Source organism: Acanthaster planci, linkage group LG04, assembly GCF_054643075.1.
Source record: "Acanthaster planci isolate LZ-2023a linkage group LG04, COTS_SCS, whole genome shotgun sequence".
NCBI lineage: Eukaryota > Metazoa > Echinodermata > Asteroidea > Valvatida > Acanthasteridae > Acanthaster > Acanthaster planci.
Genome location: NC_141780.1, coordinates 20,874,840 through 20,901,654, shown reverse-complemented (window position 1 = coordinate 20,901,654; position 26,815 = coordinate 20,874,840). Strand labels below are relative to the sequence as shown.

Here is a 26,815-nt window from a genome sequence, read left to right as displayed (position 1 = left end):
AGCTATGTATGGTATGACTGAAGCCAAATCCTTCGGCCGTATGATCTTACCAACTTCTCCCCCAGAGAGATAAATGTTGCATGGCTGGCTCCAACAAGATGAAACCCCAGTGAAATACCGCACTAGATCTCATTAAGCTTCAGACTATTAAATGTAATGTGTTTCCTGCTCCTTTGCTTCGCTCATCCGCATGAAAAACAGTTTGATTCTATTGGATGAACACTGAATGGAACAACACGGAATTGATTCAAGATTTTATTATACAGCATGGGAGAGGGGGATCCACAGTGCAGCAATTCTGATTGGAATGGTAAGGATAGCATCCTGCGTTGACTGACGGAATGGACTGTTGATCTGTGCCTCAACGAAATTATTCTTTCCATTGCATGAATTTGAAACGTTCATTATCTGTTCAAATGAATAATCATGAATCAATCCCTAATTCACCTAAATAAATTCTGAATACAGTATAGTATCCAAGGTTGAATAAATAAATGTTTATTTGCATAACCTACAAGTTCAGAAATTTTTGCAGTTATACACTGTACAACCGAATTCTATGTGGCTATTATTTACACGTACTGTAGAATGGAGCGTCTGTTTTTGCAGTGCAGTGAAGCCTCATTTTGGGATGACAAATTCAATCCCACTTAGTCAGAAACCCACCAATCAGATGACAGGGATTTATACGTATTTGATGTTTATACTCCATTATGGAGTAGATAGAAGGTACATGTACCGGTAGAGGTTATACCTAGTATTGATGCACCTTTCTGATCACATTCGTCCCTTCTAATGATTTATTATGTTCATAAATGAAATGCTGTTGGTGCCTGCAACAGTGCGCCCAAGCATTACCGTAAACCGTGCAGGCATATCGCTTGCTCAAATGGCGCCCGTGGTAATTACATCTTTTGGGCAGAGTTATCCATCTTGCGCCTTCGGCGCTGTATGATCTTTGCTATGGAGTATAACCGTACATTGTACAGATGTTGTACATGTACATGTGTACTGTCATACATACTCTGTGCCTCATTTGCCACAGTAATGTTGTCATCAAACTGAAGACATCATGGAAGATGAATGTGTGAACAACTGAGTTCAGCATGGTTAGTGTTAACCCTAACCATGCTGAGCCACAAATGCAGTTACCAGTATCTGTGCCGGTCCACATCCATATGAGTTCTTTTCAAGGTGATGATATGAAAAGCCCTAGAAATTTGAACTTTTAGTTCTTGGAATTTGTATTGTGAAGGGGAAGAATGGCAGTATATGTATGTGCGCCCCGTGTTTGCAGGAAAAATAATTCAATTCACTTCAGCCACTTCAAAAATTTAAAAATCTGTCAGAAATTGTAGTCGGAAGTTTCTACATGAAAATGGGCTTGTTAGTAAACATCCTCAGACATCAGTGGTGCGTATAACATCAAGTTTGTTCTTGTCTGTTGCTTTATCCCTGCCAGTTTCCTCAGCTGCCTTTATGTACAGAATATTTTGTGGGCCTCTAGTCCCAGGAGGCCTGTACATTCTACTGTGCATGTGTATTGTGCTCGTTTTCTGATCTGTACAGTCTAGCCTATAGTCTGTGACGTGTACTGGTATTATCACACATCTTGCTCTGAGCAACATTAATATTAGAATGTTTCATGAAAAAAAAAAGAACCTCGGTTGATCATTGAGGGTGATGTAATTTGATAATGTTCACGTGCGAGTCTAACTCGACCACTTTAAACACGGCAAGGAGTTGCATATATTCCAGCTCTGGCCCGGTGCCACTTGAAACGATGTCAGACTACAGTCTGTAGCCCAAAACGTGAGCTGTCCAATGACGTCACTCACACTGGCGCACCTGCAGACTTATAACAGCCAGCATAACCACCTTAGACAGGTTACCGGGGTTTGTCATGCATATGCATGCACTGGCCGGATGGGTTCAGGCTCTTGCGAGAATTTGCATGTACATGTATGAGTGGGTCAGCAGCTTTATTGGGGATAATTAATGCATATGATTTCTTTGCCAGGGAAGAAAGTTGAAGGGATTTCCGCATGTCAGTTTGTCAGAAATACCGGGTTCTTTTAAAGCACCTTTGAAAAAGCATGCCACATAGAAGAGTCTACTCATGCAGCGCCCATGTACTGTCAGCATTTCTTCTCCAAATAAATATATTCCTATGTTGAGAATTACTCTAGGCACATTGTGTAAATTTGATTGTGAGCTTTTTTTATTTTCTTCAATACAGTGCAGTTTTTTTTTCGTTTGAAGTGGCCTTGGGCAGTGAAAGCACAAACAGTTGTGGGTAGCAATTTGATCACTTATGGTTCAGAACACCTTTGATGTACATTATCTATCCTGAAATCAACCATTGCTGAACCCCCGACAGTAAGTTGTATGCATTATGCAATTAAAATGCTCGTGGCAAAGGGTGGAGAAAATTGATCAAAGTGTCAAAGGTCAAGTGAGCCTGTCAGTGCATAACAGACTGTTCCTTTAAGCCACAGGGCAGAGGTGTGATTCATCATTGAATTTTAATACTAGTTTTGTTTCGGAAAAGCATGTTTAGTGTTTCTAGGAATGAATCTACTTTCTAAGCAAAGGGCCTTATTTTCAGGCTTTGGCCGGGAACCTAAATAGAATTGCTCTTCTACATGTACCAGGTAGCGGGCAAAATTTATTTACATGTCTCACCTGTTTGGACTAGGGACCATTACTGGTTAGTTCAATTCTGATACCGGTAGCTTAAAATATCCCTCTGAAATTTCAAGATTCTCTTGGAAGGTTCCCCTCAAACTGATGCTTCAACAGAGTCATCCATGAGTGATTATTTTATTTATCGACATTAATCAGAAGAAAACAGATAAAACTGCTACGAATGGGCTAGAAAGTAGTAAAGGAGACTTGTCCATGTACATGTAGTGGGTATTCAGCTCAGCTTGTTTTCATGCATATTTTAATGTGTTTAGTAAAAATAATGATGGTAGTTTTTCAATTCTCAGAAAATGCTTTCATCAGTACATGCACGAGGGCGCTGATGTTGTCATGCAAGGCACTCCTTTCCAAGAGGATAAGAACAGTAAAGAGATCAGTCCTTCAAAATTACTCGCCAACAATGTTTTCAAAACACTGTAATATTGTTCGAGCAAGCTGTTTAACATGAAGACAAAGTACACAGTGGAACCTACTCCAAGAAAATGTAGAAAGGTATCATACATTTACACGTACATGTATGCATATTGTGCAGAAAGCTATGGAGACACTCCTGTTCTATCTTGAATGGCATGACATTTTGGCTTGTGAGTGGGAAAATCTTCATCGGCATGAATTCCAGAATGTTGAAATTTCTCACTTTTACTGCAATAAAGGAGGAGGAAAGTTATCATAACATTCAAGTGAAGCTGTACTTGATGCATTCAAGTCATGAAACATCCTATTGTGTAGTTCCTTTAAATACCATGTAAGTTGGAGTTCTGACATTTTCTTGCAATTACCCGTAGCTGTCAGGAGTTTCCAGGTTAACATTGGACTAGGTGACCTAGATGTACATGTAGGGTTTTTTTCCAGGACAAATGGGCAAAGCACTTAGGGGCACTTGCACGAGTGTATGGTACGTGTACATGTATGTTGCAATTTACATACTGTACATGTACGTGTATCATCCAGGGATCTTTCAAGAGTTCTGATGAGGATGAAGCAGCCTCGTCCCTTCCAAAAAAAAATCAAAGGTGTTCAGGGAACAGCAATGTTGTCAACCATTCCAGTTCTAATATGGCCAGAAACGCGTGTTTATATTGTACAGCATGCATATAGGCCTACATGTATTCCTTTAAATATTCCTATATATAAAGCAATCTTACCTAAAGACGGACGGAGTGCACTGTTCGAAACGTCGAGTTATTCCCCGGTTCTTCTCAGAACCACACATAGTTAAGAAAAAGATTGATGCATGGTGCAACCGCAATCATTTTACTCATCTAATCTTACATACACTGTAGTTTGGCCTTCTCTGGTTTCAGAACAATTTAAAGGTAAAATGTTTCACAAACGGCTCAGGTTTCTGTTATCTAAGTGTTCTGTGATGTGATTAGTTTTGTGTGAGGTGACAGTATTTGGCAGAAGCAGTCATTGAAACTACCAAGGGGCCACCTCATGCTAAATACAAGAAAGGAGCATTATTTCCAAACCATTCACTTACTACTAAAACGTGATTTACATTGTAGCGGTAGTGTGCATGTACATGTACATATGGGCAGTTCCACGGAAACATCAACCCGTGGGCCAAAATTTCAAACTGGTCCAAATTATATATCATTTTGAAGCTTATGGTGTATACTTTCATGAAACATACTTCATTTCTACCAACATTCAAGAACTTGGCTTTTATATGACACTGAAAAATTGGTTTTAAATTCCGAGAAATTGGGGAAAATATATCCCCTCTGAAAGATTTTCTGTTTTTTAGCCTGATAATAATTTTTTGGTTCCAGTTTTGTTACAGTTTGAAGAGTGCCCCAATAAGTAAACAATGACAGAAATGAATTTTCATTTTCCTTTTGAAATTCTATGTAATGTCTTATTTTATAACACTTACTTTTCTTATGTACGTCCGACACCATGGTGTTATGAGTCAGTTTCTACAAGGATAATAATTCTGAGTGAGGAATTTTGTTATTAAATGAAGGTACCATCTAGCTGATGTCTTTTATCAAAATCAAAATCTGCTTCAGGGTTATTAGTAATAATACACTCTGTTGAAGGGTCCAAAATGTACGTCCGTCACCGTGGAACTGCCCATATGTGTACATATGTACATGTACAAGTATACCGTAAAAATGCATGCGTGCAGTGTATCATTGGAAACTTTTCAGAAAAAAATTCTTCCACATCTCTTTCTATTTTTAAGATGAAAATAATGACAGTTTTGCAATTCTGGAATTAGTACCTGACATTTTTGCATATTATCAACAGAGGGCGCCAGCACTTGTAGACACTTAGAGCAAAGGGATTTTTGCAATATTTGCACACTGACTAGAACTGAATCCTCAAGGACAAAGCTTTATTGATCTTTTCTGAGGGAGATAAATTACGGGGCAGGTCTTTTTCTTTTTTTTTTGCAACACCCCCCATTAGCAGCAGCCCCTAGTTTCTTAATTAGGAACGCTTCATAACCAAGGGGAAAAAGAAAAAAAATTGTTGGTCGCTCCTGACACTAGATTATAGGAAACTGCTGAATGGACCAATCAGGGAAGGCCAACACATTACCGCAGGAAGTCACCACACCTGTGGATATCTCATGTGTTCCCACTCGTCTGCTTGAGCGAACATCAAGATATTGTCAATTTTAGTTGATGCTTTTACTGGGGAGGACATGTTGGCCCCAACTACAATAGCTGTGTTGATGTATGCATTCTAATAGCTGCCTGCAATTATTGGGGCCCTAATCAATTGATGAGGGAAAGTAATCTGCCTATGGAGTATAGCCCACATGTAGGCTTCTGTGTGCGTGTTTTCTTTAAAAAAAAAGTGACTTTTTGGTGCGTACAACTTTGATACACAAGTGTAATTTTTGAATGAAATGTGAACCACGAAAAGTAAAAGCTGACATTCCTCAAAATGGCCCAGAATGTACAACAGGACATTACTTCTCTTTGTCATTCTATTCATATAAACAGTACCCTCAAGGGGCCCCTGGGGAGAATACAATGCAGAAGTATTCAGTTTGGAGGTGGGACGAAAACACCTGACAAATATTCGGGGGAAAACCCACCACAGCAGGTGGAGAGAAAGGTCATATGTTGGCCTTGGCTGGATTAGAACCCCAGCCGCATAGGAGGAAGGTGAACAAAGTACTGCACCAACCTGACTTCACGTGTGTTGGTACCACTTGTTCAAATCCAGAACTGATCTGAAATCTTTAGGTTTTGCATTGGTGGAAGCACATGGAACTGATAATTGATAGATAGTATGCTTACTCGAGAAGGAAGACAGTTTCCTACCTGTTGTAAAGCAGCAAATTTTTGTGGTACAGTGTACAATTACTGAGCACATACTCGTGAAATTGAAAACCAAGAATTTTACTTTTTCTCACACTTGAGTTGGGCACACTGTAGGTTGGCATTCAACAAAATGACAGAAATTTTGTGCTCATTCCTTCCATAACAGCGTGATATAAAAAAAACTTCATTGTGTTAATACAGTAACAAGACCAAGTACATCGATGGCCTAATTAAGAATCCCAAGCTGTGCTGTCTTCTTAAAGTTTTCATAGCCCTTTTCAATTTGCTACACATTATCCCCGACCTTGACAGACCCGCTCAACTCCTCCCCTTGATATTGTAACCGAGCCCACAACCTAGGCAATATTGACCCATGTCATGTGGCCTTCATGCACGCGAGCCAAAGCTTGCTTTGATTAATATCAAGGTGCAGAGCGGGAGGGGGGGCGTTTATAGAGGATGAGGGAGTTACCGTCTGCTCAGGTCTGATGCTGTATTTTGCCGTAAGGAGCTATCAAATCCCCCCCCCACAATATTCAAAGGGACCCAGTTTCCCTCGAGGTACCGGTAATGTGTCGCTCTCGAGTTGACAGAAACAGTTTTTGAGAACGAAATGCATATTTGCTTGCGTCACAAGTCGATAAATGGAAAATTTCATCATTTCATGTCCCGTTGTGATGGAAGAGACGCCATTTGATGGTGACTTGACAAGTTAATCTTCAGCTTAGTGGATAAGATTTGTTACATGTACGGTTAATTCCCCCTGGAGATACATGTAAAAATTTATTACCGGTATGATAATCCTCACAAGGAATCTGAGAATTGAATTTCATGAGTTGCAATGTTTATGAGTGCTTAATTTATCTTTGCATGTTTTTCTATCGTAATGCAGAGGTGGGCTCATCTTTATGATCACATCATTATCACTGTTGAAGGGGTCGGGTTGGATATATGAATACCATATACATGTATGTGAAATGAAATGCCAAAGTGCAGGTGTCCCAGTCTTCAAGAAAACTACGTTTACCCATATGTGTAGAATAAAAGCTGTGTGAATGAGGTGGCTGCAAATCGATAGCCTACAATGTCTATGGTATGCACACATGTATAGTGTACATGTACGTACAGGTGCAACCATACCACAGAATTACATGTAAGTTTTACAAAATAAAATGGTTATCATGAATGTTTTGGAACTGCAGTGAACATGAGGGAATTTTTTTCTTATTTGTTCCTGCTTTGCTGTTTTCCCTTTTTTTTTTCTTATTTGACGAGTTTATTTCCTTCCTTGAAATTATATAGTAATAAAAATATTGTTCCTGATCATATCTACTTTATGTAATGATAGAATTTAACTTGTATTAAATGTGAACCCATTTATTTAATTTGTAAGTGCCAGGTTTTGGATCTCGTAAGAGCATTTGCTTTTTATCTGGAATCCTCATATCATTTCATGTGTGCTTTCTATGAAAATAAACTTTACCACTATACCGGTACATGTACCATTATTATATTGCCCAGAAATCACAACATGCTGTTAATTGATTAGAACAAGTTCTACTTCATTTTCCTCATTGCTGACACAATTAACAACTAAAATTTGTACATGAACAGGTGTAATAACAGGAATGAAATTAGTGTCCGTTCACTTACAGCTGCCCCCATTCCTTCAGTAAAGAAGAATATATTATCGATAAGGTTTTCAGCCTGGAGCCGTGGTACACTTGATGAAACATGGAGGTTATTACTGTGTCTTCATCAGTTGTTTCAAGCAGTAGGATTCCGCAAACCAGGGGCAGTAGCTAGAAACTGTCAGAACATACATGTACATACCAATTTTTTTTTTCTTTGATTTTAATTTTAGTTTTAGTGTTACAACACTAGACAGTGTAATGCTTTTGTTGGAGGCAGGATTTCTCGTTCTCATCCAATTCATGTATTGTATGATGATTTTTCAGGCCCAAGGCCAGTAGTTTTTGTAGTAAAACAGGGCATAATTACCTAAATTAATTTTGAAATATGTAGAATTTGTCTTATTGGAGAAGAGCCGAAGAGCATTAAGAAATTAAGGATGATTAACAAAGTTTGTGCCCAACTTAATATTTCCTAAAGTAATGTAAAGCTTTTGGCAGTTTTTGTCTTGGGGAAGAAGGTGAGAATAACAAAACTGTCGACAAAATACACAGCCGTGGTTGACCCTTGTTCGTTGTCCGTTGATTTTGTCTGCCTGAAACACTATTGGGTTAATGGTCTCTTGCATTGTTCCTGTGCATGGAGTCAAAAACAAATTGCAGGATTTACCAAAACTGAAAAAGTGGACTTTTGTTGAAAGGGAGAGTGGCCTTGCAATTCTATTGTTGTGTATATCCACGGTACAGCCCACCCTCTATGTTTTGAGCTGACCAGAGTATATCCCTGGTGTCTATTTTGGTACCCTGGAGGAGTTTGTGGTAATTTGTTGTGGTTTTTGTGGTGGCTGTGGGCCTGGGTGGCACATAATTATAATACCCATACCAGAATATCCCCCCCCCCCACAAACCAGGCAAGCAAGCCTGCAAGGCCTTGAACTGAAGTGCACTGACCCCAGACACTAAAGCTGCCTTGTCCTTACCAGGACACTGCCATGCTGTTCCGGAGCATTTCAGTGGGTCCTTGCCCTGTGATGGTTGTGTTTTGTCTGTTATCCTGTTTTGTGCATGGGGAAAAAAGATGAAAACAATTGTGCAATTTTCTTTATGTTGTCGGTGTTAGCCATGTAAATTCTGTGCACTCCAGCACTGGAGAAAATTGCTGCAATACAATTTTATCCTTCCTTTTACAGTCTGGGGCACATTGTAGGTCCTTAGCTGTGGTAGGGTGAGTGAATGACAAGTTGTCCTGAAGCGTAGATTAAAATAAATTGCAATAAAGACAGGATGTATAAGACACAGACTGTAAATATAAATTGAGTGATTTCTTGATTGATACCAAGGCCTCATTCCAATTAAAAATGTGGACAATGTCTTTACGATCCCTTGGAATTGTTCAGCTTCTCATTTCACCGGGCTCTGCTTGTGTGCGTGTGCATGGATTTCATCGATTCGAGGAGATCGGGCGCTAAACACCAGTGCAGATTCCCCCCCCCCAAAAAAAAAAATTGTTAGTGTTGATTGCTGAAGGTCTCACAGGCTTGCTCCAAGTCATGTGAATCTAGTTGCCTGGGTTGTCTCTAAACTTGTGGTTAAACTGCAGAATTTTGAAAGATTCCATGAAATCACATACCTGCGCATGCAATAATGATGTGTTTACATTTGGTCTGTGGACCTCTTAATGTATTATTATCATGCAAGAATTCATTCAGTTCGGCACCTTTGTCCTGAAGAGGTACTTGTCACTCTGCCTACACTTTTCAAATAAAGCTTTTGAAAGGACACAGTATGAAAGTCTGTCAGAAATGTGCATACATGTAGGCAGCAGCTTCCTAGTAGGTGAAATAACCTGCTCTTGTGAAGTCCGTTAGTTTTAGTCCATTCGCCCATTAGTTTCATTTTTTAAAGCAAATGTTGCACCACTCTTTAGGCTGTTACGGTACATGTCTGAGTTCACCATTATTCATCCATCAGTGCTTGTACATGTACGGGTATGCATGTTCATCTTACCAGGATTTCCAACACAGCAAGAAGCAAAATGAATTACCGGAAAACTTGATTTGTGAGCTGTAATTGGACATGTAATCTTGGTTGGTTATACAACAAAAACAGCTTGGGATAATAAGTTACATATCTTGCAAACAAAGTCCCTTGAGGTGGCACACTTTTAATTAAAATTGTAATATTTCTGTAATCAGTTTCTGACTTACAAATATTTTGTCAGACATGTACAGGTATCTCTCAGTTTGGCATTGCCCAATTGTTAGCTACGTTACAGTCGTCCATCTTTGGCACAAATTGAAACAAAGGAAAAGTTAATGGTCAAACATACAGGTCTTAAAGCAGAGAATGTGAAGTTACAATGACACTAGGGTTTAGCATGTTAAAACAAGATGGCAAAATGGATACCAAAAATCCGTGATATTAGCCCACAAAAACACATTTTTTAGACCAAGAAACACACTAAACTTAAATTCCATTTAAAATAAAAAAGTAATTATACACGAAATATTGTTGAGATAGGGCCTTGCCATCAGTATCTGTTAATAATAGTTGGTTCCCAACATCACTGCCTTCTGGCATCTTTTACTGTGAAAACCAAGCTTTGATACCCTGGATGGCATTTGCATAGAATTGTCTTTGCTAAGCAAAAATTCACTTTTCTTTGTAACTCTCTGTGCCTGGAACCTCTAAGAAATTTATCCAAGGCACAGGTAAATGTATTATTCACACCAAAAAAAGAAGAAAAAAATCCCAAAGCCCTATGTTTAATCCTACATGTACAGTGTATGTTGTGTGTTCCTTTAAGCAGACACAATTGATGGCCATTTTCCCCACTCATGAAGTGGTGCTTACTTTCAGTGTGATTAGAATTTAACCACAAACTGATGAACGCCCTTGCCTTTGCTAGGTTGGTTATCGCTGGGTTGTCGAAAGGCGAAACCACAGTAACCGCAAACTCAAACGCACTTCTGGCCTAGAGGGCTTGGAGCTGGCTAAAATGTACAGCTTCCAAATAGATAAGCGGGGAAATGCAGGCTGGACGTGTCACAGAGCAACCAGGCCAAATCCAACTGCACTGTGCAGGCTGCATCCTTTCATCAATACTGGGAATGAATGACAGGTTGATGGATAGAAATCCCTGACTGAGCAGTGCTCACTGAAAATAGACCTGCTGCCCCATGACAGTTTGTAAACAGAATAGAAGTTGTTTTGTGGCCAAAACACCTTCACAACACCTTTAAAAGCAGAGTATTTGCACAGTTTATCATAGATAAGATACATACATGTATAAAAAATTTGCACTTGAGTATACATTTACAATTACATTTACATACCGTACAAGTAGTGTATATGTACAGTGATTGTACTGTGCATTTGATGAATGCCTAATCACGTTCTTCCTGTAATATATTAGCAGAGGGAAAAGGGATACTTTGTAGCCTACGTATGTACCCATGGAACATACCTGTACATGTTGATAATCCATGCTTACAACTGTGTCACATTATGCAGTGCCAGAGACCACTCCAGCCATGACATAAAGAAGCCAGTGCTGCAGTATGCCCACATTCAAGTTAAATGATGGTGTGACTGGCAGCGTATCGGTAATTTACAGCTGAGCAGAACGTCTACACACCTCAGGTTAAGATTGCAAATAACTTGCACGCAAAGTGTGTTGTCACCCGAAAGTCTTGACATCATTTTGGAGTCATCCAAAATTATTTTTTAAACCAGAATTTGGATTTTCAAAAAAATCCAGCATGTCCATTTATGTAGGATTTTTCAGTGAACCATTTTTTCTGTCAGCTTTGGGTTTAAAAAGCAGTCCCTGAATACAAAAAGTATTTCAGTTCAAGTCTAATTTACTGCAGAAGTAACGTTCAATTAGAGATTGAAGTTGTGCGCATTTGTTTGTGCACATTATACAGCGTATCGTTGTCACCAGTAGCAAAGCTGTGTAAGACCCTAGAAACTGCTATTCACGCCAAGAAAGTGGCTGAATCTTTTAAAGCTCCCAAGGGCAGATCTAAGAGGGCTCATGGCTCCCCCTTCTCCACTAAGGAGGCCCCATTTTTACTGAAGGCAATTCGGGGGAGGGGTCTATTTCATTTTGCTCCTTTCCAAAAGCATATCAGTGGAAAGCCCCACCATGTAGTCTCTGCCCTTAGAAAGGCCATAAAAGGTTAAATGAAAAACATTCCACATCCCTCACAAAAGCCCCTCTCCCATGAATATTGGTTCTGGATTCATCCTGGAAAGTCCCTCAACTGTGGAAAAGATCAGTGCGTGTACGTGTACCAGACTGCCCATACATGTACCATTAGATGTAGGATACATGTACATGTAGCACATTTTTTTAAGCTTCAACTTTCGAGGGATACCAAATCACAGTGCTCTACCTTCCTCAATCCTACAAAATCCTCCAAAGCCATTTGATTTTTATTTGATTCTTAGGGATGAGGGCTGTTGAAAGCTGTTGTACATGTACAACGTAGCATAGACATGTATGCACAGTATGAAGATTTTTAAGTAGTGATACTAGTAGTTTCTAAGTGAAAATACAATGTAAGCCTATAAAAAAATTCTAAACAGCTGTTTGACAAAGCTACATGTACAGGTCATGCTGTGCCAAACTTGAAGCTTTATCTTCAAATTTACCAGTTCTTGGCTCTGCCTGAACGTTAGTGTCAACTGTACATGTACTCTGTGAAGTACAGTGTGCCAGTTTTTTCTTTGCCTTTTCAACTGTGGACAGTGGTTTCACTGTAAAGTAAAGAATAAATTTTGCTACCCCTTACCCATCAGATTCCCAGACTATTAGAGTACCATATGGTGTACTAAAAAAGGGTAAGCCAGTACTTGTTCCATCATGTCTACATGTCCAGCAAGTGTCCTATTAAGCATCATATCAAATTCAGTCAGAGGCTGTGCAATTCCTTTAAGACCTCGCTACAATATGAGGGTACCCGGGCCACCCCTGCAGGTGTGTTGGTACAAGAGCGATATATTGCAAACAGTCAAACATACTTCAATTCTCGGGTTAAATTTTTAATTCACAGCCTGTCTGTACAGCATTGTCAAAGGAAAGGTCACATTTTCCCCGTGGCTGAATTAATATTTGTAGGACAGCTTTATTCACTGACGACAATAAATTTTTTTTTCTAAACCCTTGCCATTGTGCTGGAAGGGGGGACGGCTTCAGTTGGTACTTGAAAAAAAATTAAAAAGCTAGACAATTTAGATGTGTCCTGTGAGAATAACAATGTTGAAAATACCAAAGATAAACTGCTCTAAAGTTGTTCACTGCAGTTTTTTTTAATGAGGTGATCATCCTTGAGTCTACTTTCTCCAACATTTCAGACAGTTTCTACATGCACTTGTTCTCTATTCTCTACTTTCAATCTATTATGTTATAATGACTGTAATTACCCAGTTGGGTACTACATGTAGCTTAAGTGTGAATTTTTTTCCTCCTTTTTTGTTTTTTGAAAAGCCCTTTTAATACAGGTATTGTACATGCTTGTCCATGTTTGCAAGACAGTCTTGAGCCAAATTGAAAACAGCTGCCAGTTTTCTATACTGAGATGTGGAATTGTGTAGTTGCTGTTAACCTCTGCTGTTTACATGCACAAGAGGTGCATGTACTTGTTAAATATTTTGCTGCGTTGATCTAAAAAATGGAAGAGATACATAAACTGAAATGATTCACTAGTAGCTGCCCACCATGCAGTTGGATTCTTAATTATGAACACCAATGCTCTTTCAAAAATTGCAGTCCGTAATAATATACCCGGTATTGTATTACAGTCCAAAACAAGTCATCACTACTTGTATGAACTTGAAAAAAAAAGTTGTCATGCTGAGCAAGCTTTTCAAGTTGGTTTCTGCATGGACTCCTTCAACTCAATTGGACCCAAGTACATGTTAGGGGCAAGCCCCCCCGTGTAAATAAAAGCCTGCAGAGTTTGTGTGGATTTACCTTGGCAGGCTGATTGTCTAAAATGGGTGTGGCTTAGCTGGAGTTGTCAGTCATGCATCACCGCTCGGTGGGTAAACAGTTCAGAGGAGGTTGGGGGGGAGGAGGAAAAAACATTGGCTGCACGGTACTCAACTCACTGGGCCGTTCAGAGTAGGCCTACCGTCACTTCTGAATCCACTGTCAAACTGGTTATTTGAAGGAGTAGCAAGATTCGGTTTGTTGCGTAGTGCACTTACCGTACGTCCACCAGTATTTTGTACTTCTTGCATCAGTGTTGATCACATTGTTCACAATTTCCCTAACTTGTGATTACGTACGTGTTTCGCATCCTGGAGAAGGTCAACGCAGCATACGGTAAGCAGATCATATTATAATGGTCCCATTATTGATTTTTCTCGCTCCTTCCCTCCCCCCCGCACGAAACTGTGAAGTGAGATATGGGGATTAATTTATTCATTTTGTGTGGCGGAAATACATGTAGCTTTCTGAGCCACAACGAAATTGAATGGCAGTAAAACTGACACTCATACCGGTACATGTAATGTTTTTGCAAAATGTCTGGTTCCGGGATTTGAACCACTATGAAACCATCCAGAGACTGATGGAGTATACTCATGTCAGTTTTGTATTTCTCATACATGTATTAGCTTTTAGTTTGTTTATGATATTGTAAGTAATTGTCTTTCTTTTTAATTTTTTAATGGTATTTAGTGTACAGCGCTTTGTGACGTCATTCACATGGAAAGCGTTTTTACATGTAAATAATTCATATTATTATTATTATTATGTGAACAACATTCTTTGGATATATGAACAAGTATGTTCTATTAGACAGTTGTCACTAATTACTAAACCATGCAATATCCGTTACTTATTAAATTTCCAGGAAGACTGTTGTTATGTCATAGCGACTGTATTTGACTCCAATAATTGAAGCAGTTTGAAACAGTTTTGATCAGAAGGATTAGGGACGTGTACATGCACCACATTGGGCATCAGTGTAACATCTATAATGGCACTTTTTATGTCCAACTTCCATATTGCAAGGTTTCAATAAATCCCCATTTTGTCTCATTGCCACTACAGTTGGTCATAAAAAATGATTGTTCATTCCCAGCCATATTTCAAGGTTTGTCCTTCGGAACTTAAAAGTGTGAATATTTTCTGGTCATTTTAGGACTTCGTGCATGTCATGTAGGTACATGTAGTGTGTGACTTACATGTATGTGCACCAGTACTTACATGCACATCTGTGTACATGTACATGTACATGAATGGAGCCACAGTGTGATTTGAGTTCTGTGTATTTCAAATGTCATTTAGACAAGTGCCCTGTTTCCTAACACATTACAGTTGTGTATGCCCAGTATACAGTGTATTTACCAAGGATGACAATTAAAAAAAAGGCTTCTGCCCATGACAGGAACACATTGCAGTCAGTGATAAGTGGGTGTTACATGTAGTTTTGTTGACCCGACCTTTCTTACAAGCCTGGGTAGTAAAAGAGTACTGAGCCATGAAGCTTGTCCAATGAAGTCACTGTAAATATACTGTACCAGACTAATTGACACCCATCAATCACTGCACAATTTTTATGGGGGATGTGTGGACATAGGCCTACCATATACGTACTGGTGCATCATCTTCATATTTTTAGTGCCGGTAGCTGTTGTACTGGGAGTTAGGTAACCATGATACGTAAAATTCCCGTAAACGTGGAGAAAGAAATTAGAATGTGTTTCAGCCCATGCTGCTGGTATGCACATGTACACAATGTACACGTACTAACATGTATATGCACATGTGCTGGTACGTGTACATCATTTCATCCCCTCTTTACTGTGCTGTTTGTCTACAGTAAGATTTGTCAGTGTCGTGTGTATGTGCTCCAAAACATGGCGCCTTTCCATGTAGGCCTACGTACTTGTACAAACGTACATTTACATCCAGCAAAGCCCACCGAAACTATTTCCTTTCATTGATTGGAGAAAAGGTGAAGCCCTCCTGATTTTGGTCACAAAATCCCTCTTAACATTTGTGACACAACACGGCATGCTCTCATATGCACGGGTACTTACTTTGTACCCGGTACTTGCCAACTTCCCCCAGGTAGGCCTACATCTAAATGCACACTGAAACCCACAGACTGGGGCCCCTCTTGCAGTATTCCCAACTTGATGGCAGAGCTTGGTTGTTTTTTTTTTCTCGTCATTTCTCTTCTGATTCTCCCTGCTTATCGTAGCCCGGGGGGGTGGCATATTCAATTCAGCAGAATTGTCTCATGTGTATAGACCTTTCCTCCTGGGAGGTTTCAGTGTGGTATGCCATAATTGTTGAGGAAATACCTGAGAAACACAACTGATGGAATATTTCGACATTCTCGCTGATACTGATGGTGTACAAATCTTTTTCTAGGGACATTTTATGCAGTCTATTTTGGAGCTTTCAAGTTCTGAGGTATGATTTGTACTGTAATTGTTTTATTCTTATCAATAAATTGAAGATAGTCATTTTCACTTTTGTGAAAACAAATTTTCAAATTGAACATATGATCCTCTATGTACTGTAGTCATTTTGTTGGTGTATTTTATTCAAAGTTAGAGTTATGTGAAAGCCATGGATTCCCGGCATATCTGAAACCATGTATGCGCAAGAAATGATATGCAAGTGGGTAGGTAATTTACGTGGTTGTCCATATACAGTACATGTAAATGGGTAGGAACGAACACCCATGTTCTGTCAATAAAGTATTTCTTTTGTATGACTTCATGTGACAGAGAGTTGGTACTAACAGAACTAGATTACAGAAAGCTTGTATTCCCTCAAGTGTTTTTCAGGTGACAAGTGTTGTGAAGGTGACAAACATGGGTACATGTACATGTACTTGACTTCTACTGGTACATGTAGGTCAGTGTGACATGAACAAATCACCCATACAAGTTGTTTTCAAATACAGTCTTGTCACTAGGTAGGCCTAAAAGTCTTAGTTTGAAACTCAGGTTTTCCAACTTTAGAATAAACTCTGAAATGGAATGTACTGGCACAATGCACCTGAAACCTTTAATCAGCGTAGATCTACAATGTACATGTACTGGTAGCCTACCAGTATTTGCCTTGCCTGAAGGCCCTTTGCCTTAATTTAAGAGCTGCTCTTTTATGTGTCAGACTATGGAGGTTTTCTTACCTCCATGGTCAGACTTGGTTAAATTTGCCCAGCATGAGTTGTTTCATATATCAGCCCTTGTCACCAAACCGAAACAAAACTTAAACACTTGGACAGCCACAAAGACAGTGTCAGTATTTTCAGAAGCGGCAGCACTGAATTGGAACTGATTCAAAGCCCAGACCAAGCTTGGACCAATTTCATAGAGCTGCTTAAGTGCAAAATTTGCTTAAGCGCAAAAAAACCTTGCTTACAAAACAAAAGTTACCAGCTCAAAATCTATGGGATTGTCATGCTAACCAAAAGACAGGTGAATACCATTCCAAAACAATATACATGTACATCACATGGAGTTTTGGCTGGTAACCTAATTTGTCAAGCAAGGCATTTTTCATTAGCAAATTTTGTGCTTAAGCAACTCTATGAAATTGGCCCCAATTGTGTAGTAACCTGACTCATGTTGCACCAAATTAGGTTCTATGGGATACGACTTTTTGGTGTTTATATGATGATGTGCACATGTACATGTAAAGTGCTTTTGCTACTTCCTACAAGTTGAAAAGTCCCATTTGTTCAATTCTCAGGGCTGAGTGAAATTGATACAAGACTGTGGCATCAGGTTTATTACAATTAAAATTGATTTGGTTTTCTACTCCAGAAGTGTTTACGCTCTGGTCAACATGAACATTGTATTTGTTTCTCTAATGTAGGGATTTGTTCTGTTAATTCAGTTTTTTGTGTTTTAATTTTTTGATGGGGTATCAGTGTAATTAAAACAGGAAATTTGCAAACTTATTCAACCCGCTGTTCAAAGTGGCTTTTTTATTCATTTTAAATGATCCTAGCCTTATTTCCTCCAGAGACAGATAAACACATTAAAGCAGTTTCATGAATACTACAGGTCCCCACAGGAATTAATCCTTTTTGAATTGTAGAGCTGGGCAAAGAATGGGGAAAAAAAGCATTCTAATTATCGGCCAGTTCGTCTAACTCTCCGCATTGCTATATGTTTGTTGCACATGTTTTTCAAAGATTGCAAGCACATACAGTCTACAAATTGAGACAGAATTTAGCAATGTGAGCTCACCAACTCCAGGAATTCACAGGGGGATCTGGAGGTCAGTTGAGGCCACCCAATTGAGAAAAGTGATCCCCTGGGCCTGGGACAGAGGTGGGGGAGCAATCAGCCATGTTTGTCAGATCTAATTACCACTTCACATTCACCAGGAGGTGACTGACAGGTCCATGTAAACATGCTAACTTGCCTTGGACTCCTGGCTTGTTGCAGGACATCCTTTTGTATGAGAAGAGTAAGTAGTGTGGGAATTTTAAGCTCCATGTTTTTGAGGGCTGTTTTCTAGTCGCTGTGATTTGCACAGAGTTGTGGTTTGTCAGATGTGAACACAAATAATTTACTAGGTTTTCTTCATCTGCTGAACATTTTGAGTCATTTCAGGGAAACTGTGTCTCTTCAGTGAGTAGAATCATATCATTGCTGTAGGTTTGCCTACAAGAGCATGTACATGTATATCAGAATCTCCAATTTGTAGGCCACTCGTTGCTTACATTCAATTTGTGAAACTGAACCGCACAGCAACTATAATAAGGTTCTTTTCTTATATGGTATTCCCCTCTGTTCGTACTTGTTTATGTAGTAAATTCAGACTTTGAAGCGAGGGTGGCTTCTTTCCTTGGACTTCATATCTGTGCTTTTCAGTTTCCAAATGATTGATCAACCAGAAGCATTTATCTGAAGTTGATGAATAGTCCAGCCACCAGAAACCCTTACACTTTTTCTGTGAAGGGATACAGTCATTTTAATAGATCCACAGTATCTTCAAAATACCCAGCAGTCACACTAATTGGACATGATAAGCTGTAGGTCTGTGTACCCTCAATGACAAACCTGCATACTGGAAAGTGCAGCGACCTTATCACTCTGGCTTAAATATGTGCGTGATGTCATGTCACCATACATGAAATTTAATGGGCATGGCAAGAAGAGGAGACGCTTGTGATATTTTTTGGTCCACTGAATAGATTCCCATGCACTGTGATACATACAAGTACAGTGCCTTGACTTGACATACATGTATACTTATTGTTATCAGATTAGATTGGTGCTGTTATGGTAATTCCCTTGATCATGAACAGAACGTGTTAGGCATTCTTAGGGATGCCAGGGGAGTTTTAAACATCTCCGACCCCCTCCCAACCCCTGTCAAAACAAAGTTATTCAGCTGGGAAATGGTCTTTCTGTGAAAGTGCTATTTTCCACTAGTTTTTATTTCCAGAAATTTCCCTGTGCATTCCAAGTTGATGGGGTTTCAAAAATTAATCAGTTCAATATTTTTAGCTCTGCGATTCTTTAAAAAAATTCAGTCTAGGGCCGTAATTGGTACGAATGTACACATGGATATCAGGGTTTGAAGAGCGACAAACATTCATGTACATGGTACAGGTTCACTACACCAGTACATGTACTTTCACTAGAAAAGTACAAGGTCCGAATGTGCACATCCCAATTATGCACAGGTTATGGTTTGAAAACAGCGCATAATTGGCCAAGTACATTTCATTAATAAGCATGAACAGAGTGGTTAACGAGATAGGCAGTTAATGAAAACCACACATCCTCCACTGAAACGGATGACAGATGGTCTGTCAGCAATCGTAAATTTAATGTGATGAAGGGAGCCACTATGGAAATATTAGTACACATATGATGATTGCGAAACCACTATCTGCCCTGAGCTGAAGTGAATCCTCACCGATGAAAGAAAGACAGATGGTACTGACTTGTCCGTTCAGGTTCTTGCTTGCATCCAGCGTGCTTGCGAAGACTACGCGTTCCAGACTAAATTCGTTGCACATTCTCAGCATGCTCCGCGTCAAATGCGCATAAACTTGCACACCTATGCAATGAATGCGTACCAAAAGAATGTCAGTTTCATTTCAAAACACGCCCTCTTTTGTTCCTGCTCGGAGCGGATACAGGCCAGTCAGGTTTCCACTACCAGAAGACATCACTGAGTTGACGTGTATGCTTCTGTCATGTGCCAGTCGTACATGTGCACTCATAGCACTCCTCCAGTGATGTGTTTATGTAGAGTCTGCGCGTGTACATGTACCTCAAATGCAGGACTCAGGAGCGCATGTGACTTCTGTGCATGGATTATACCACTTCAGCAATGTCATTTACATGTAATGTTTACACAGACAAATGATTATGGAAGCTTTTGGTTGCGTAAGTTTATTGAATGCCAGTTTTGAATTACCATACAGGACAATATCAGATGGGGCACATAGGGAGGGCTGTGTGCTTCTTTTCTTCAAGGAGACAATGAAAGCTGATGAATTGGTATCAATACTTGTTCATAGGTTGTGCATATTTCAAAAGTTCAAATGGTGGGAGCACCTGCTTGAGTGGGGCAGAAACTTCCACACAGGTGGGGGGATACTGTATACAGGCTTCCCAGACAACCAGGAAATCAGGGAAAACCTGGAAAATGACTTCCCCTTTTTTAGTCTGGAAATTGTCAGGGAATATGAGAAAAAGTCCCACAAATCCGGGAAGTTTGTTTGTCCAGTGGTCAAACTTTCTTGCCTGGTGTCCATACCAAACAGCGAATCCTCTGGATGATTGTATGGCTTTTGTGGTATGTGCTTGTGGTAAATGCGTCTTTCTCTCTGTATCAATGTACCGGGTAGCTGCGGTGCACCTATAACTTTATAATCTGCAATTACTCTTTATTGATGATCCTGAAATTTGTAACTTCCATCGGGGGAAAATCAGGGAATTTTGTTCCCATGAAATGCTAGGAACCCCGTGTATATGTATGTAGAATCATTCCTGAGTGCAGTCACTACACAAGCAGATGTATTTGGAATCGCCGTAGTTCCACAAAAATCCTGTGGATGATCATGCTTCCTAAGGGTGCAGACCACTTATTCAAGTGAGAATTTCTGGCCAGCTCATTAGCATTAAAAGTGCCCCCACAGTATCTTTTGAAAAAGGAGATTGTTTGGCACCCAAAATGGTGAGATTGTGTAAATCGTCGCCAGGATCAACACCTTTGGGTCTTTGAGCTTTCATATGACAGCACAATGTCTAAAAAATACGGTTGAAAAATGGTCCTAAGTGCCCGAGACAGTTTAGGGTTGCCACTTGAAAAATGGCTGCAATCAGACTTGGGAAAAATCACTTTTTGGGGGGTGATTTTGTTTTGGGGGAATAATTAAAAATGTAATTGGTTAACCCACAAAAAATTGAAACGAAATTGAAAGATTAGTGACCAGACAAGAATTTCATTTGTGTTTCAGAAATCTCATGGATGTTGGCATGTTATTGGGCCCTGAACAGTGCTGATTTTACACTGTTTTCAATGGGGCTTGAATTAAGGGACTGTACCCCTAAGGGCAGATCAAGAACCATTTTTTTGAGGGGGGGGGAAAATCAATTTTTGGGGGGGCACAAAGATTTGAAAATTATTTATGTAACTTTTTATTGCCTTTCTAAGGGGTGAGGCTACATTTGGAGGCTTGTGGCATGCGTTTGATAATCATAAGTTTTTACCCAACTGATACTGGTAGACCTACACATTGTTGACGCAGTACATCAGTTCCCTTCAGGGCATTAGGGTAAATCCTTGTGCTCAGAGGAGGCTGGGTTCATTCATTACAGTTTCAATAGATCCTCAATACATATTTTACTCTGATCAGGACTTCCCCTGAGTTTTACCAGACCTCTGCAACAGTATTGTGCAGGTTCATTCTCTCTTTCCTGGTAAAATGGATTGTTCACACAGAGCACCAAAAAAAATGTTGGCATAATCGCTCCCATAATAACCAACACTGCTCCCCAGCTGACACAAATAATTTTGTCACAGTGGTGCGATGCTGAGCCCTAAATTTGACACTTCCTCGGCATGTACCAGTGCCCAAAGTTGGGGTTGGGAGAGAGAGAGAGAGAAAGAGATTGGGATGAAATCAGTCTGACAAACAAACGGCAAAAAATAAGTACTCAGCTCTTTACTAGCCTAGGGCAATTTGCATGGACGACCTTCTGTAGTGCAGGATGGCACAGAGCTGAGGTACATGTATGTTTAACCATTCTCAAGGGAGACTGGGTGCATATGTTACCACGGACCAGGCATTTGCACTTACGGCATTCCCTCTGTAAGTTTTGACTGTTCTTCATAGTAAGCTCACAGGAATGATGAATTCCCCATTCTCATAAATTCGCCCCACCATCAGTATTATTTTTCCTCTATGAAATTGCAGTCGCCTGCGTAAGACTTCATTGTTTGGCAATAACTGCATCACCATGGAAACAAACCCAAAAAATTGAATTTGTAAGTGGCATCCATGGCAATGGTTTTTCTTTGCCCCTGTACATCTCTTTTTTTTTCTTTTTTTTTTTTTTCTTTTTGCAATTACGTACATTTACATGTACGCGTACTGTTGGATTGAAGTGAATTGCATTTCTTTACTTCAGACTAATTTTGAGCAACCAAAAAAAAGAGAATCTCTTAAGCAATTCAGTGGATGACTCAGTATTGAGGAATATGTCTTTTCAGGTGAGGGTTCTTTTCTAATAAAATTTGAAGGCCTGCGGCAATTGCACCCCAAGCAAGAAATGCTTGGCAGATTTCTCAGTTCCCAAGAAAATGTCCAGCAGTGGGAGACTGGTGGATTATTGTGGGAATCTGTTTGCCCGGCAATTATGCTAACGCACAGCCCTGTGTCCTGTTCCTGAACTTGGAACTCTTCCAAAAAAGCCCCTCTTGAGAGAATACAATGTGTACAATTTTTGCATCCACAGAACATGGAAGCATGTTGTGTGGGCTTTGGGTGCCTACATGTTTGGGTGCATGTGCATGTATGTACGTGCTTAGTGTGTTTTTTTTACTGTTGTAATGTCTCCAGGGTGCTAGGGAGAGGGAAATGTCGGAATGCACTGGAACACGGAATAAAAGCAAATGACAGTCATTTCTTCCATGTGTGGCAATCACGCTGCACAGAATGAAATACTTCAGCTGTTTTAATGGTCTCAATGTAGCATGACAGTGGGAGGGCAGTGTTTTATTAATTTGCAAGGTTGATATCACCCGTGTAAGAGATGCTGCATCCATTGTAAAGTATGCCATTGTGACAAATATGAATAAGTACACTACAGATTGTACTGCTGTCTAATTAGATAAGGCATACGCTCACTCAGCATATGTCAAGGGGCCACAGAGAGGTATTTCTGCAGCATTCATAAGAAACTCCCTTTTAAAATCATTCCAAAAAAAAAATTCCTGTTTTCGGATTTATTTAGAGGGCGTACCTTGTAAACCGTCGCTTTTATTATAATACCCAGTACTTATCATTACTTGGCACTTAGTATACGTACCGGTAAGACAGCAAGATTGCATGTCCACGGGTAGATACAAAATGTTCATGTAACGGGTGGTCTCATAACATGCAGGTGTAGACTGACACACAATTTTGTTTAAATTTTAAAAATGCCTTATGAAAGTTGTTTGAATAAAACTGGTCTTAACATTTCCAGTAGCCCATCTTACATGCACAGTCAGCTGTACAGTGTTAGCCTACTAAATTAATGTAGGCATATTGGATTTGTGTACGACTCATGAGCAGGTGCCAGAATGTGGTTCATTCACTTTGAACTCAACTGGAAGTGGTCATGGTTGAATTGTGGCGATTAAGATTAGATCTTGTTGCTAATGTTTCCTTTCTTCATAAGCAGAAACGATTGATTCATGATAACAGGAAGTGATACCAGTCCATGCTCACTAGTCATGTGCATGTACTGGGTTGTTTCGAACTGGGTTCCTGTGCATTTTGACACACTAATTCCACTCAAAACTGCTTATACCATTCACAACACCGTCGCACAATGCGACTGTACATATAAGCACAAAAAGGTTACATGTGCATGTACAGTGTACCTGGGGTACCATGCAGATGTATTTTGTGGCATTTTTTGGACAGAAACACACAGTTTTTATTTCATGTGTGACTGGGTAGTAAGAAGTTGTGCTGTGTTTTTAAAAAGTTAATTTTTGGAATTTGTGAACATGGTTTGAGTCCCCCCCCCGGAGATGGATTCTCACCATTTAAATCTGCTCCAGTTTAACTTTATTGTACTCCCCTTAACTTCAGTTATTCAGCAAGTGTTCAATTGATATTGCGTGTCAAGTGCATGTTGATGACTCTGTACTCATGGGCATTGTTTGCCTCTGAATTCAAACGACTTCAAAGAAATATTGAAGAACTCTTCAGTCAGTTAATTTTAAGAGAATATTCACTTTGCAATGGCTGACATCGCACCATGAAGAAATTGCTAAGTGCATTAGCCTGGAGGCATTGTACGGGTTTTACCAAGAAATGCAAAGTGTAGTGGAATTTTTGTTCAGATGGTCATCACACGTGACACATGGTTGGGGAATGCAGTATCCCTCTTCCAAAATGAAAGAGCCCATCCCTTGCCCCCCCTCCCATTTACTTTTCCAAATCACCCATCTGAAGGTCTAGATCTTAGCATGGAATTGTTTTTTTTTTACTGCTGTACTGCTATCCATGGCTTGGTGGGACAAATATCCTCACATGTCTTTCACTTTCTGTTTCAATGGGGCTTTGGGACACTTAGCACGTGCTCGCTGAAGTATTGTTCAGGCATTCAAGCATGCATGTACATGTACACATGTACAGTACAGTGTACATGTACATGCATAGACAGGGAACACGTGACGAGACCGGCAGTCCTGTGGCACACGTGCAGTCAGCATTTTGTCAAAGTGAAAGCCGTATCCATCGGACACTACACGTGGAAAACTTGTTATTTCCTCTTTTTTTCCCCTCTTTTGCCTGAAATAAATGTATTTATAACCAGACCTCGTGTCTTTTGGATCATTGTAGCAGGGGACTGGTAAGTCTTTTGATTTTTCTCTCAGTATTTTGAATGGAATGTGTACTTTAATACTCATCACCACACCTGTACCACTTTCTTCATTATGAAAGATTGTACATGTAGTAGGACTGGAGTCCAAGACTCAGACTCAATTAAGTCCTTCTCAAGTCGCATTTTTGCATGGCATCATTTACTTGACTTGAGTCACATTGGCAAAGGACTCAGAGTCAACTGTGAGGACTGAACACTGATGACTTGTGACTTATACGAGTCATTCATTCACCAGCAAAAATATTACATGTATTCCCATAAATTTATTTCTTGCATTTGACTTGTGTCGTTTGGCAAGTAACAGCATTCCTAAGGCCAAAAAAAAAAATCTTTCGTCTCTGGTCAGTGCATGCATCGATTTCAACCATGCAAGTGAATCTTTTTTTTCTCTGCAAGAGCTGCAACAGTGCCCTCTATTGCCGCACTGCCTCAATATTTTGTGGGCAGTTCGATCTTTTACTCCTGAAGGGTGATAGATCCTGACGAGAGCAATATTGAACAAGTGGATAGCAGACTATGGATATGAAGTTGTTGTCAGCTTACATGTACATGTATAATCATAATAAAGCTGGTCTAGTTCCTTGACTGGACAATGTGTGTCTGCAATTGTCTGTACAATCCAACCCTAAAGGAAAAAAAAGCTGCATCTATAAGCTTTTTGCGAGTTAAATTTGAATAAAATCTGGTACACTGACTTCTTTAAATTCACGTGAACATAACAATTGGAATTCTCCATACTAAAGCCACTGTTGCTATACCTCGTGATTCGGGGCAAGCTTTTCCTTAGTTACATAAGAGACACCTTACAACAATACACTGTTCTCAATGGATAAGAAGGGCACAAAGGAATCAGTCCATTCCAGAGATGGTGGTCGCTATGCAAAAGCTTGCCCCGAATCACGAGGTATAACAACAGTATCTTTAGTCTGTGGAATTCAAATTGTTATGTTTATGTGCAATAAGATAACTCAGTGTACCAGAGTTATTGAAATTTATCTCACAAATGGCTTATTCCGGAACCTCAGTCTGATGTGGTTGAAGAGGTATTATTTAACACACAGGTACCCATACATGTACTGTACGTACATGCTGCACGCAATTAAAAGTGGGTTATCACTGTAGTAATGGCATCTACATGTAATTTTTGTCGTAAACCTGATTAACCTGGTACATGTATAGAAAATACACCTTTGCACCAGTGCCTTATAAAACACATGTACGATAAGTACCAGTATGAATTTGGCTGGGCAGTGACAGTCATAAAACTAAGTCTGTATGTGCCCTCTTAAGGCAAATTCACATGTGTCCCCGTATACGGCTGAGTGCGCAGATGTTGTGCACATTTTCACGTTGAAGGGGCTGAGCAACTGATTGCCCACTTAGTGGTGATTGAGCTCATCGAAAGGTACCCATACCCAGCCATACAGGCAGACATACATGCACACACCGTAGTGTAGTTAGACAACTAGTAGAGAGTTTAGAGGAGAAGGAACAATTGGAAGAAAAGAGGAGAAGGTATGTTTGTTTGTTTGTTCAGAGGAGGTGTCTTTCGATGTTTAATATTTTTTGTGTTCAGATCAGGTAGGATTTCATAAATCTACTTTCCATTCTTATAAAGTCAGCGGGACTAGAAATGAAAGTCAAGGTACATGTACATGTTGCCGTAAAGTGAGTTGGCAAGGTCTGCAGTGTGTCCCGTATTCCGCAGACTTTATAGCGCACAAGAAGGAGAACGTGTCTTTAATTGCAGGTGCCTGATATAAATACTGTCGTGACTCTGTCAGTGTGTTTGGTGCACGGTCCATCTTGCAGTCATTGGCAAGTCTGTATAAATTGCCCTCTCTCTGAGGGCTGCTGCACTCTGCTGCTTCCATGACTATAATAGCTGCCCTGCCCAATGTTCGGTTCACTGACGTTGCGCTTGACGTGGCCGTCATATAATAAGATTCCAAAGAGACGCTAACTTCTTGCTCCGGGCCTGTATCATTGCTTTAACAGGCAATGCAAGCCAAACATTTCTTTGAGGTTTTTCTTTCATTTGCACCCCCCCCACCATTTTCCTTGTGCATCGGGACCGGATTT

At 39.9% G+C, this 26,815-nt stretch overlaps 1 protein-coding gene across 3 annotated transcripts in view; it reads left to right on the top strand.

Moving 5' to 3' along the window:
• The window catches only part of LOC110983392 (uncharacterized), an 80,633-nt gene that overhangs the window by 3,305 nt on the left and 50,513 nt on the right, over nt 1-26,815 (top strand). The window contains exon 1 of one of the 3 annotated variants that reach the window (XM_087135351.1): nt 24,393-24,700. The exons of 1 other annotated variant lie outside the window; for it this stretch is intronic. In XM_087135351.1, the coding sequence (XP_086991477.1) occupies nt 24,462-24,700 (239 nt within the window). In that variant the 5' untranslated portion in view covers nt 24,393-24,461. Of the gene's footprint in view, nt 1-24,392; nt 24,701-26,815 lie in introns of those variants that run through there. One more of the 3 variants, XM_087135352.1, reaches the window with a different exon arrangement.